At 41.2% G+C, this 13,371-nt stretch overlaps 1 protein-coding gene across 3 annotated transcripts in view; it reads right to left on the bottom strand.

The window, feature by feature from the left end:
- The window catches only part of FAM171A1 (family with sequence similarity 171 member A1), a 120,738-nt gene that overhangs the window by 39,884 nt on the left and 67,483 nt on the right, over positions 1 to 13,371 (bottom strand). For 2 of the 3 annotated variants that reach the window (XM_090047194.1, XM_090047193.1), the window contains exons 2-3: positions 8,524 to 8,751; positions 1,016 to 1,108 (exon numbers count right to left, since the gene is read on the bottom strand). In XM_090047194.1, the coding sequence (XP_089903320.1) occupies positions 1,016 to 1,058 (43 nt within the window). In that variant the 5' untranslated portion in view covers positions 1,059 to 1,108; positions 8,524 to 8,751. Of the gene's footprint in view, positions 1 to 1,015; positions 1,109 to 8,496; positions 8,752 to 13,371 lie in introns of those variants that run through there. The other variant, XM_090047195.1, reaches the window with a different exon arrangement.

The following is a 13,371-nucleotide window of genomic DNA, read 5'->3' on the forward strand; positions in this document are numbered from 1 at the left end:
AGCTCTTTTTGACAGAGCTCTGTTATATATCTTTTTTTTTTTGTTTAGTGCTTTTTCAGTTGTAGTCATATCTAGTGTTCTCACTACTGAAAAGCCTATTGTGTCGGAATGGTTTCTACTCATAAAAAAGATGTCAGGAATATTCCTTCAGATAAAAGAAGAAGGTCATCTTGCATGATTATGGCAAGTAAAGAAAGTAACACTCCATGGTTCATTAACTTTCTGCTATAGCCCAAGATGATGATATTTATAAATCATATTAAAAAAACCCCACTGCATAATTTATACACAGGTAGGGTTACCCAGAGAGATGCAGAAACCCTTGCTTTAATTTAAAAGTGAGCTCCTTTGAGCATCTAAGAGCTTCATTAACAGACTCACCTGAACACAATTCATTCTAACAAATTAGAAATAGGGTTAATTTATGTCACCCAGGTAACAGACATGTGGTTGATTTAATCAATGTACAATAGTGCTTTAAGAAGTCACAACACTATATTCACTTGCATTTTGACCTTGTGAAGGGCTCTCCCTGCCCTGGCTTTATTTTTCAGATTAAAAAATGAAAGTAATAAGCAGTAAACAATTTAGGCCAACAGAAACTGAATAATGAAGATTGGTGAAATTATGTTAGATGATGTAATAAGCAGCAAATAAAGAAAATACTTTCTCTAGCCAGCATAACAAAATGTAAAGAATTTTGAGAATTATTTAGAAAGAATGTAAGGAGATAGGCCCACGTATACTGAAAGGCTCACTGATTTGGTAACAGGTTCCTAACATGATTTGCCTGGCTAAGTAGACAGGAATGTTTTGCTATCAGTGAAGTAATTAATCAAATTAACATTTATTAAAGTGAGGCCACAGGACATGGACCTGGCTTTACACCATACAGGGAAATTCTAACATAATGGGGGAATTTAACAGCAAAGTGAAAGGGACCGGGACATCTATTCTTTTGTTTTTTTAAATACAGTTTTTTAATTCTAACGTCAACCTCTAGAAACAAACATACCTTGAAACCCTGAGACAATCTGTACTACATCTTCATAGACCATCAGAGTAGCAGATCGTTCAGGAAGAAGGCCAAGGCTCAGTGACGAAAACACTGTGGAAGGTAAGTCGTTTAAGTGGGATATATTTTCAATTTTTACAAAAAATAACACATTTGAAAGATTTTAGATTTAGATAATTCTCTTACACAAAAAGGGTATTTTCTTCTGTTACTCCCAAAAAACAGCCAACCCAAACTCCTGTAGTTACAGAAAAGCAAATATCTGCATTCACAAAAGAACCCATCTGTGTCATAAACCATGCATTTTATTGACAGAGTGATTTATCACTGATCTAAACAATACATTTTCACTTTCAGACTATTCTAAAATGGAAAGCACCTGAGAAGAGGTATATTCCAGATTCTGGAACAGAGAACTGTGGGTCAGGAATCTTTATTCCCAGTCCCACTTGCAACATTATGTAGACATAAGTAATACACTAATTCTGCCTCTGCTTAAATCAATTTGTCTATCTGACGTACCTTAAACAGACACTGACTGGATTAACTCTTGAGATGCTTAGGTGTGAAGAAATGTAAAAGTATTGGGATGCTTTTCTGTCAGCATTGGTAGGTCTAAAGTTTGACCTTTTATTTGTCTGCAAAATTACACCAGTCTAAGTCATGACTATCCACCCTCTGTAATGAAGGTATTGTGGGCTTGCCTACACCATGATGGCTGCCAGCCTCAGCCACAATGCTTCCAAGCACATCCTAAACATGCACAAAGCAGAGACTGAGGTATTAAGACCTTAAAGATGCTGCAAAGCAGCTTTACTCAGCCTATTTCTGGGTTTGAAGTCTATCTGTGGGAGCAGGTGGATGGGGCACACTTTGGAACACCCTGGCCAGGGCATATTGCCTCAGCACTGTAGACAAGTCCTATATGCAGCAAAACAATATGATTCTAGAATATAGTATGGAAAAGGGGCAATATGCAGGGAGTTTGCTGCAGGGGATCTATACCCACTATGATGGAGGGGAAGTGGGGGTGAAGGGAGAGGGGAAGGGCAAGGAAAGTATATCCTGCATGCCAATCCCTTCTGCCTAGAGAACCAGGGATATGTACCATAGCTACTTAGCATACTTCAGCCCTGACATCATGATAACGATAAGGAGCAGTTCTCCATCCACTCCATGGCTGCAAGAAGAAGAGGGGAGGAGGAGAGAGAAAGAGGAGGAATTCCATGTAGATGGAATATTTTTTAGGCCAGGGAATGTGTGCATCTGTTTGGAAAGTGCCTAACACATTTTGGAGCTATCACGATCTGAGGAAGAGATTTTCAAAAGCAAAGACCCCTTAAACGTTTACGTGCTTTGGAAAACTCCGCCTGAATTATTCCCCTAAAAACTTTATAGTAACAAATCAGAAATCTGTACTCTAGATATCCATTTCAAGTCACTCATGCACTTTTTAAAGAGCAGTAATTTTATTTTAAATTAGGAGAAATATATAGATAGTGTCAGTTTAACAAATATCAACTTAAAAATTCCCCATGAGCTCATGTGAGCATTAATAAATCACACAATAATTACTTAAACTATAGCTATTTTATAAAAGAATTTACTTTTTAATATTCTGCATATCAAACTAGAATTTTAGCTCAGGGAACACAGTGAAACAGCTAAATAACAGGTAGTGTTAAAGGGTTCAATTACAAAAACTGTTTGTTTTTACTTCAGTAATTTAATTTGTAGGAGTGAAAGCCAATGTAATTCAAGCACCCTAGGGAGCTGAATACAAGAATACATGCCAATGTTTTTTCTATTGCACGCTGGGCCACAATACATGAATAGCCTTTGAACTTCTTTTGTGCTTTCTGCATAATCATTACTCAACATGACAAATTCAGGGAGTAATAGATTTTTGGGACAGAAAAGATTTTTATGATCATTTGTAACACAGGCCAGAGGATTTTCCTATATTAATATAATCTTCCAGTGAAATAGTTGTGCTTGAACTAGAGTGGATACTTTTCTAAAAAGAATGCCTTGTAATTATGCTTACTAGCCAGTGAAGGAGAATTTACTATGACCCTTAGTAGTAAGTTGTTCCCATGTCTAATTACACAATACAATGTCTGTTCAAAAAGTATCGAGACTAAACATGTATATGTGGTACAAAGTATTGGGTGGAGGGTGTGGCTTTGCTGAACACGTCTGGGCGTGTTGGGACTCCTCTGGACAGGTTTGCAGCTCCTGGTGTTTCTCCAGTTTTCTGTGGCCAGCTGTTGAAGTAAGATCATTTGTGTCTCGTGTCCCCTTTCATTATGTCAGAGTATCCAGAACCATGCGTGTGCATTATATTTTCCTGAATATCGGGCAAATGGTAAGTGAAACATTTGAATTACTTAAAATAGCATTTGGTGCTGACACTATGAGCTATGCAAGAGTTTTTGAATGGTATCATTGGTTTAAAAAAGGATGATCATCTATCGAAAGTGATGAGTGTTCTGGATGCCCTTCAACATCACAACATGATTAAATGTGGCAGCAGTTCGCAGTTTGGTTCTAAATAATAGGTGACTGACTGGCCAAGAGATAGCAGAAGAAGCTGGAATTTCTGGTGGTTCATGTCATTCAATTCTAACTGGCAATTTGGGAACGAAATGACCAGACAAGTGTGTGTCCGACTCTTGGATACTTCACCACGACAACACACCTGCCCACTCAGCACAGCTTGTGAAGCAATTTTTTGCCAAATACCGTATCCCACAAGTGCCACAGCCTCCATATTCAAATGATTTGGTCCCATGCAACTTTTTTATCTTCCCTCAACTAAAGAAAGCCTTGAAAGGAAGAAGGTTTTGTGATCTGAAAACCATAAAATGAAATGCAAGTGAGCAGCTTTTAGTGATTCCACAAATTGCTTATCAGAGGTGCTTCCAACAATGGCAGAAATGTTGGGAGAAGTGTGGGGCTGCAGAAGGAGCATACTTCGAAGGAGATTAAGCCGAAACCTCTGTAAATAAAATATTTTGTTTCCTACAGCATCATTCTTGATACTTTTTGAATAGCCCTTGTACATTAAAAAAATTGTGCTTTATCTTTGAATTATTCCAGCCACTGTTTCTTCTTATACATTTGTCTGCTAGACTGAGGCGCTCTCCACTTTCAAATTCTGTTCTATTCTACTAATTACATCCAATAATCCCAGAGACGTATTTTCTAGGATAAGAGTTCCATCGCCTGTACATGTGGCCATCATTCTTCATTCCCAGGTCCATACCCATTACAAACTCAACTGTTTGCCTCCAGTGAATTTAGCAAAAAATTCAGATTCCTTGCGCAGCGACCCATCTACCTTATCATTTACCACTCTCCTAAGCCTTGTCTCATCCACAACCTTCACCAGTAATGATTTTATATTTTCTGCCCAGGCACTGGCAAAAATGTTAAAAAATGAAGGACCAGAACTGACCTTGTAGAACCCCACTAGACATCTAGTGATTCCTAACTTCTGTTACAAGGAGACATATCATTTAGCTCTTTTTAATGTGTATTTCTGTGATAGAAAATCATCTTTGTTGCTCAAGATATTGAAAATTGCCAACTCAAATGCCTTACAAAAATCTATGTACATTATCAGCATTATGTCTAAACTAAACTAGTAAGCTTGTCAGAAAAGGATATTAAGGGTCCCTTTATGCATACATGTAAAGGCACAATGGGATCTAATGTGCCGTTCATACAATTGCACCTCCAGCCATACAACATGTGCTTGGCAGGACGCGTGATCATGGAATTGCACATTAGATCCGATCGCACCTTATTGCCGGTGTAGGAGAAGCCTGATCTTAGGCTCCCTCTGCACTGGCTAGATGCATGTTCCTGCAGCTGGGAACCCCTTCAGCTGAGGGGCTCCTAGCTGCAGTGGTGCCCCACATACCTCTGTGACTGGGAGATTCAGCTGCTGTGGGGTGCTGCCAGATCCTAGTTGGCAGCAGCTGGGGATGAGGTCCCCTCAGCTGTGGGACTCCCAGCCTCAGCTGAACATGGTGTACTCAATGGTATACTCCACAGTCATCTCCAGCTGCAGGGGACCCTGCTACACACGTAAATTAAAGCCGGAGACCAACCAGCTATAAAGCTAGTACACATTTTTCGAGGTCTAACTTTACAGCTGTTTGGACAATTTTATAGCATGACGGGTACTTTGCATGAGTAGCTGGTTTCATTTAGTTGTACAATTTACAAGCCAATTATGCAATAACTGCACCAGGTAGTGGGGACCCAAGTTAATTTGGTAAGAATTACCTGCGACCTACCCATCCCAGACATGTTCCCCTAATTTACTGTTTTATTAATCAAATTCTGTATCATTCATTCCATTATTTTGCCCAGGGACTACATTAGATTGATAAATATATAGGTACCCAGTTTAGCTCAGAAGATACCCTTGGACCCAGAGACATCCTCAACCAGTTCTTCTAAAACTTTTGAAAGCCAGTTACCTGGACCTGCCCATTTAAAAGTGTCTAGCTGTAGTTGCTGCTGTTTAACATCATCCTGAATAACTTTTGGCAAGAAAAGTATTTCATCATCATGTCCTTAGAATACATCATCTGTTTTTATCCTCAAATGCATAACAGATTTCTTAAACATTTCTACATTTTTTATCATTACAGGCAATTCCACCATGTCCATCTAGTAAACTAATTAATGTCCTTTTTAATGCCATACTTTAATTCTTCATATGCTTAAGCTCCTTTTTATCATTTTTAACTCTGCCAGCCTTGGGGGGTTTTTGCCAAGGGGTAAATATCATTAACATTTCTTCATACAAATGGCCTAGAATAAAAATTAGTTGTTTGGGAACTTATGCGAAAAAGAAGTGAAGACATGTCAAAAGAAGAGACTTTTCCCTTAATTCTGAATCTCTACCATTAGTGGATTCCTACTAGAAGGAGATAGAAATTTTGGACTTTAAAATAGGTCAGCAGGCAGAAGGCTGCATTATGCATAGCATTTTATCACACAATACTTTTCATGCTCAGGACAATTTATAAGGTCATTAAAAAGCACTGATTTACATAAAGATAACAATGCCTAGACAGCCAAGAATATCTTCTTTTTTTTGTTTAGTAGTAGTTCAAACAATGTCCAAGAAATGAACTGTTAATTAGAGAGTCATTATTCTGTTCACAGTTCTTTTTAAAAAAAAAATATTTTTCATATATTCTCCCTTGCAGCTAACTTAATTGAAACAGAAGGACTGACTGATTAAGCAGTAAAGTCCTGGAATTCAGTTGCTACTTAGATAAAGTTAAATTATACCCAGATTAGAGGGGGGGGGAAAAGACCATGATTGTTCTTATGCTCTTACAGCAGCATCACAAAATCAGTGGTTATACCACTTCTTAGTATGTGGCTTTACCAGGCATGCTTTTTGCAATACATGATAAGCCCACTATACTGCTGCCTGAAATGATATATCTGGTCTGTGAAGAAAACCAAATAGACAATAAATCCTGGACCATATCCATTCCTGCATGAAACCCTTGCAGATGCAAGAGTATGTATTGGTAGAGTTCACTGCAGAAACTAAACTTGTATGTTCTGCTCTTTTACTTTCAGTATTTTATTCAGCTTAGATCAAACTCCTGTTTTTGTTTGTAGTGTTCCTCACTTCCTGGTTCTTATGAACTGACAATCCTGCACCATTTGTGTTGTAAACACCACTGATAAATGTTTAAATGCACGTATATGGACATATAAAACATTAAAAAGTTTTGTAAAAAAAAAAATCCTTTCCCCCCAAACCTCAATATTTGGAGCCTAAATTACTGAACAATGTCTCTTTTAAGAGAGTACATCAAGGAATAGGTATTCTGAATTTGCATTTCTGAATCTGCTTTTGAATGTCTTTGTTGCAGATATTTAATCAGGAAAGGTATTAAGTTCCAGGTAAAGATAACAAAAGAGTGGATTTCGGTCCTACTGAAGTCAATGGAAAAAATGCCTCTTGATTTCTATAGGGGAATGATAGAAGGCCAAAATTTTTTTTCCCCTGAAACGTGATCTTATTTCATCTTCCAAGAGAGAGGCCTGCTTGCAACTTGTACGTATAGGTAGAGCTCAACCAATTTCATTGACTTACCAAAACAATAGCACCACATTTGATTCTCTTCCCTTAAAGTCAATAGCTGAAAAATGTCATGTAAGTAAAGATTTTGGATTATAAACTTCATTGCTGAACAAGAAAGATTTCTACACCTCCCTGCCTGCCATCTGACACCAACAGGGAAGGAATCCTGCTTGATCTGCACAACAAAGTGCAGCCCCACAAAGACACTCTCATGGACCCAGAGGAACAGATTTTCTGCTTCCTCTGTGCAAAAATGAAGTTTATTTCCTACATATGGGAACTTTTTACCATCTTCAACTTTCCCTGAGCCTGATGAAGGGCATGTGAACTGGAAAGCTTGCAGAAAAAAGATTTTTTTTTTTTTTGCAATTTCTCAGTTGGCCCAATAAAAGCTATCATCTCTGAATGAAGGGTTCTAGATTTTTGCTTTTTTATGTAAGTAAAGCTGTATTCTAAAGATAGGTAAGTGATTGTAAGGCTGGTGCCACTGAATGCACTTATATATTAGTTAAGACTCTCAGAAACATGGAAAGAATGCTAAGGAAGCTGCCACTTGAGTGATTGCTAAAACTAAAGTCAAAGAAGTTTCTAGTTTTGGAAGAGACCAACCTTTTTTTTTTTTTTAAAGCAAATTAAGGTAGGTAAGCAAACAGCATATTGCTGTGGGGAAAGCAGAAGACTAGTAATCTGAAGACAAGGTTCTAGTCCCAGGTCTGTCAGAGATTTCCTGTCTGACTTTGGACAACTCACTTAACCTCTTTGCATCTCAGTTTCTTCCTCTGGAACATGGCGATAATACAACAATTTCCACAGAATTTAGTGACATTTACATGAAAAATTGTAATACTTCTCTCTGAAATATATGTGAATCTGTCATGTTGGAAAAAGTGATTGTGTCAAGATGCTACCAGGCACTTTTGCACCTGTCTAGAAAACTATAGCTGGACGTGGGACAGAACTGAAGAAAAAAGGACTACTGTCAAAGTCTAGGGGGAAAACGTACTGGTACAATGCAGCTGCCAAAATAGCACACTGCAAAATAGAGCTGCCATACAGAAAACTTGTTAACTATATTTCTTATTTTCTACAGATGGTGGACTACAGAAATGATAAAAAGTTTTAAAAAGCTGGTGTTAACTGGGTTAAATGTTTTCCGCATCACATCAAAGAGATTCAAGAGTAGACTGAAATCCACAAAAAGAAACAATTTCACACTGGTGAGCAATCAGAGCAATCACTGTTTAACAAATTACCCATATATTTTTCCCCAACAGCCACTCAGGACTGCAACCATTAGCATTAAACATACAAAAACATACAAAACCGCGCAACTTCCTTTAGATAAAAATCTTACCTCAGAACAAAAATAAAGATCTCTTACCAGGCAATCTTATAGGTTTCCATGGTGCAGAATTTGGCACGTAAGCATGTTTACTAGCAGTAACAAACAGCTGATTGCCCAGCTTATACTGAAACTTGATGAAGGCAGTGCCATCTGCTCCTGAGGTTCCAGAGGCAATGGAAATCTGGTTGCTAAAAATCTCGATAAAGGCTTCGGTTACTGGCTGATGTGTGGTGGCATCACTTACATGGACCTTCAGTATCACTTCTGTAATGACAAACAAAGACAATAATAATCCTTTGAAAATCTTTAATGGGCAGCAGCAGTTAGAACAAGTGAGGATGCCAAAGGCAAAAGAGATACGGGGCCCAACACTACTCTCTGACATAGATGTCTGATACCATCTATCTTCCCTACCTACTATTCTCCATTCGAAGTTACTGCCCTTTTGATAACTCTACGGAGCTGCCATCTGGCAGAACCTCATGCACAAGCAAGATATTTCACACACATACAGCTGCTTCTGTCACACTGCAGGCCACCTGCCATGCCTCTGAGTCCTTATTTTACTGTTAGCACAGACTATGCAGGTGCTTATACTGCAGCTATCACCATGGAATCTGGGCAATAGCCAGTTAGTCTGTCTGAGCAGAAAACAGCAAACCAAGGCAGGAGGTTTTATAGGTATTGATTACGGCAGTAATCACCTGACACAATGGCATGTATTTTCCTTCTTCGGAGTTAACCTGTCCTTTTCCCAGAAATGAATTATTCTTAAAAGAATTCCCAGATGTACAGTGTCTGGCCACTTAAAGCCTTATGACTTTAAGGATAGGGACAGACATTATACATAGGCTGATTTAAGTGATCAGACTTCACTGATCTGGCTCAAACTGGTTTGTGCAACATCTGTCCCAGATGGTTTAAGATAAACCAGACTCCCCCAGCATACCAGCAAGCTCTCTGGGCTGGGCTGGGCTGGGCTGGGCTGGGCTCCCCTCAGAGCTGGCCCCTCCCATCTGCTCCCTGGCTGGAGCTCAGCAGAGACTGCAGGCATCTGCCTGGCTTCCCTCTGCTCTTCTCCCCTCTCCCTGCTAAGTCCCCTCTGCCTTACACAGACATCTCTCAGCATTCGCTAGCAGACCACATGCTGGCTACAGTCCATGCTGTGGCAGACAGGACAAAGGCAGAATCAACAGATAGCTGGTAAAGCCCTTCTGTTGTTTTCTTAATGGGGTGGTAAACACTGAGTTAGGGGAGATAAACACTGTGTTATCAATTCCCTGCTAGGCTGGTGGGGTGGGAGAGGGGAACACCTCCCTAATCAGATCATCCTGCCAGGGCCTGGTCACACCCCCTTCACCTCAGCACTATGGAAGGGAAGAGAGCTAGCACCCCTCAGCTTCTAGCCTGAGCCACTGCAGGCATGTGCCTGCATGTCTGGGATGTCTATGTAGTTACAAACTGATTTAGCCTAGCCAGGTTAGACTAACCTGCAAAGATTGAATCAATTCAGGCTCAGGCTTTTTAAATGTCTGTCCCTAGCCTAAAACACAGGCTATGATATACTGCTTTGTTTTAACAAGTCAGTCATTCATTAGTCAGCTTGTTCTGCCATGCATTTTTAATAGTCCTTGGATAGTTCTCCTGCCCAACACTACTGCCTTTATCCCCACAATATCATTGACTGCCTACAACACCTAGGTATAGGTGCCACAAGTGGCACAGGCAGCCTTGGTGTGGCATGTAGGGGATTGGAAAGGGGACAGCAGCACAGTGGCAGACAGGGCAGGAAGCAGAAAGCAGAGCAGCTTATTGGGCAGGAGAAAAGGATCAGAGTGGCACATGGGGAGGGTGCAGAGCTAATTTGTGATGCACCTGCCAAAAAAAGTTTTGCCTCCAGTAGCCTACGGTATTGGACATACCGTGATAGCAGTGGTCCGACCCTTCCAACATTAGTCAAATATTTCCAAAGTATGGGACCAACTCGTGTCTCCTGCTTTCCCACCTTGAGCAACTGTTGCATTCCCATACTGTATCTCAGCAGATAAGCTATTCTACAAAGCACTGAGATAATCTAATGCAACCTTCTCCTTCCTGTTCATGAGAGTTCAAACCAATTCCTCACTAACAAGCACATGTTCATGCTCCATATACAAGTTATTTCTTCAAGTGCTGCAGAAGAAATACAGCATGATCTCATGAATGTTTTATGAATGTAACTGAAATATTATCTTACAAAGAACAATACTAGAGGTGGAGTTTTCTTACATGCATTAACACTTAAATTATTAGCCAAGGCTTAAAAAAATAGTAGACAGTAGACAAGCAAGACATGGTATTAAACAGAATAGCAAAGACCCAACATAAATCTTTGTAAATTCCAACAGTTAAATGATGTAACTGAGCACATAGATGAAAGCAAGAAGCAAGAAAGCTTCAGAAAATAAAGCTTACAGGGGATTTTTCATTGTGACGGAGGAGCTTTAGTGTTTCATCACTTTAAAGGCTGGAGCAGGCAGCCACCAGGTGGCTGATTGCAGTGGCCATTTTCAAACATAGGCCAGAAAGGCAGCAGTTTGGGTGGAGCAGCCAAGGAGGCAACATCAGGCTGAGCTGCTCCTGGAACACCTTGGAGGTAAGGATACAAGCTTTGGGGGACGGTTTGGAGGCTCCTGGTCCTGGGTATGACTTGAAACTGCACCCTGCTGGGGAAGGGTGGCTTGGTGGGACTCCTAGTGGCATGGGAGCCCCCAGAAAATGCCAGGACAGTTACCTCTCTGGTGGGTAGGGGTGCCTTAAAATCTTAGCCCCCACTGTACAGTGAAGAACATACAAACTACGAGGCAAAGCACACTGAAGGAAAGGCACCTGAGCCCCTGGGGGGTGTAAGACCCCAAGCCCATAAAGGAGCAGTGTGGAGCCCCAGTGAGGGGGGAACAGAGGGGTGGGAGGCCAGTATGTGGGGCCAGGGGCCCAGTGTGTGTTTGTGTATGTTTATGTAGAGTTGCCCCGAGAGCGGCCAGGGCAAGCTTGGCCTGGGTCGGGAACTTGGCTGGCCACTACTCAGGTGAGGGTTGAGGGAGAGACCCAAGAGACTGTACGTCTGCCACCCAAGGCATGATCTGGATAAAGCCCCATAGCCTATGGGAGCTGCTCCAAGAAGGAGCAAGGCAGAACAAGTTGTTGATGCAAGAAAGAGACCCTGTGAGACGGGGTGGAGTGCGAGAGGCCCTAGTGAGAGGAAGGTAGTGTGAATGTGCATGTGTAACAGGCCTGACAATGAGGGCTAAGTCTGGTACGGCTTTAGGTCGGGTGTATAGCAAGAACTTATGATGCCATCTGCGAGGCGTGGGCCACTGTGTAGGGGAGGTTCAGAGCGGTGAATAGCACCCCCCTGGAACTGGGGCCTGTAATGGGTAGTCTCCCGCATCTTCCACCAGTTATGGGAACAGTGAAGTCATGGCAGGTGAGACTGGGTGAACTGCACCCCATAGAGACAGTGGGTGGGCCAACTCAAGACTCGGCCCCAGGCTTGTCCCATCGCATTCATCTAATGAAAGTTCTTCAAAACAACAGTGCTTTTCTCAATGTGCGTCAGTCAGAAATTAATCAGAACCCTTCATAAGTATAGATATTCTTTCTGCATTTTGAAGTAACACAACCACACATCAGAAGCCACAAACAAAAATCCCATTATTATTCATCCTCGTCATTAATCTCTCATTTTATAACTTGTCAACCAGACACACCGATTTAAAAAAAAGTTCAGAGTGAAATATATTCTAGCCATTAAAGATCCTGTGTCTGTCCCCAGTTTCACACTTACAGTAAAAAAGAAAAGAAGTCCAACATATGGAGGGGGGTGAGTGGGGAAGGAATACACACCTAAAGTGCAACACACATACATATACAATGACTCCTAAGCTCCACCTTAATCAGCAAGTCCCATGCTACACGTTACAATTATCAAGCAATTAACTTGTTAACTGTGCAATTACCTTGAGACCAGCTATACATACCTATCACGCCATAAGAAGGTCCAACCACCTATAAAGTTAGACCTAAAAAATATGTACTAACTTTATAGCTGGTTACCATTGAGCTTTAATTTGCATGTGTAGCAGGGTCTCTCCTGAAGCTGGGAGCCCTCACAGCTGAGGGGTGCACCATGCCCGCCTGGGGCTGGGAGTCCTGCAACTGAGGGGACTCAACCCCAGCAGCTGCTGACTCTGGGTCTTGGTAGCACCCTGCAACTGCCAGGTCCTGACAGCATGCTTCCTTGTTTCATGCAGCCCTGAGGATGGGAGACTTGGCAGCCATGAACTCCCAACCCTGGGGGCTTCATGCACCTCCAGGGCCCCTCAGCCTGTGCACTGGCAATAAAGAGTGATAGCTCTAATGTGGATGGGATCTAATGTGTGGCATGCAGGAGGCACAACTGTTTGGATAGCACATAAGATCCCATTGCGCCTTTACTTGCATATGTAGAGGGGCCCTATGGGAATCTTTACACGTGCTCTGTGGTGGAGGGGGAGGGGAAGAGCATTTTAATTAGAGTGACTCTCAGGAGCTACTCTAATTAAAATGCCTACAGTGTCTCATGTATTCAATGTCTTGCACTTCAAAATCATGGTGGGGGTGCTTTAATTAAAGCTCGTTCAATGAGTTTTAGTTAAAGCACCCCCGCCACCAGTTTGAAATGCAGGGATGCTGAAGCTGCTGGAGCATTCTAATTAAAACGTTCCAGTAGATTTAATTAATCAAGTCTGCTCAATCGAGAACATGTCAGAGCAGGCATTGGGCATGCGTATAGGTGTCCCAAGTAACTAATGCAATCTGGCATTGAAGATAGTTCATATACAAATAAAGGACTCCTTGATTACT

The sequence above is a fragment of the Crocodylus siamensis genome, chromosome 5 (assembly GCF_052110815.1).
Source record: "Crocodylus siamensis isolate JL-2025a chromosome 5, ASM5211081v1, whole genome shotgun sequence".
In the NCBI taxonomy this organism is placed as follows: Eukaryota; Metazoa; Chordata; order Crocodylia; family Crocodylidae; genus Crocodylus; species Crocodylus siamensis.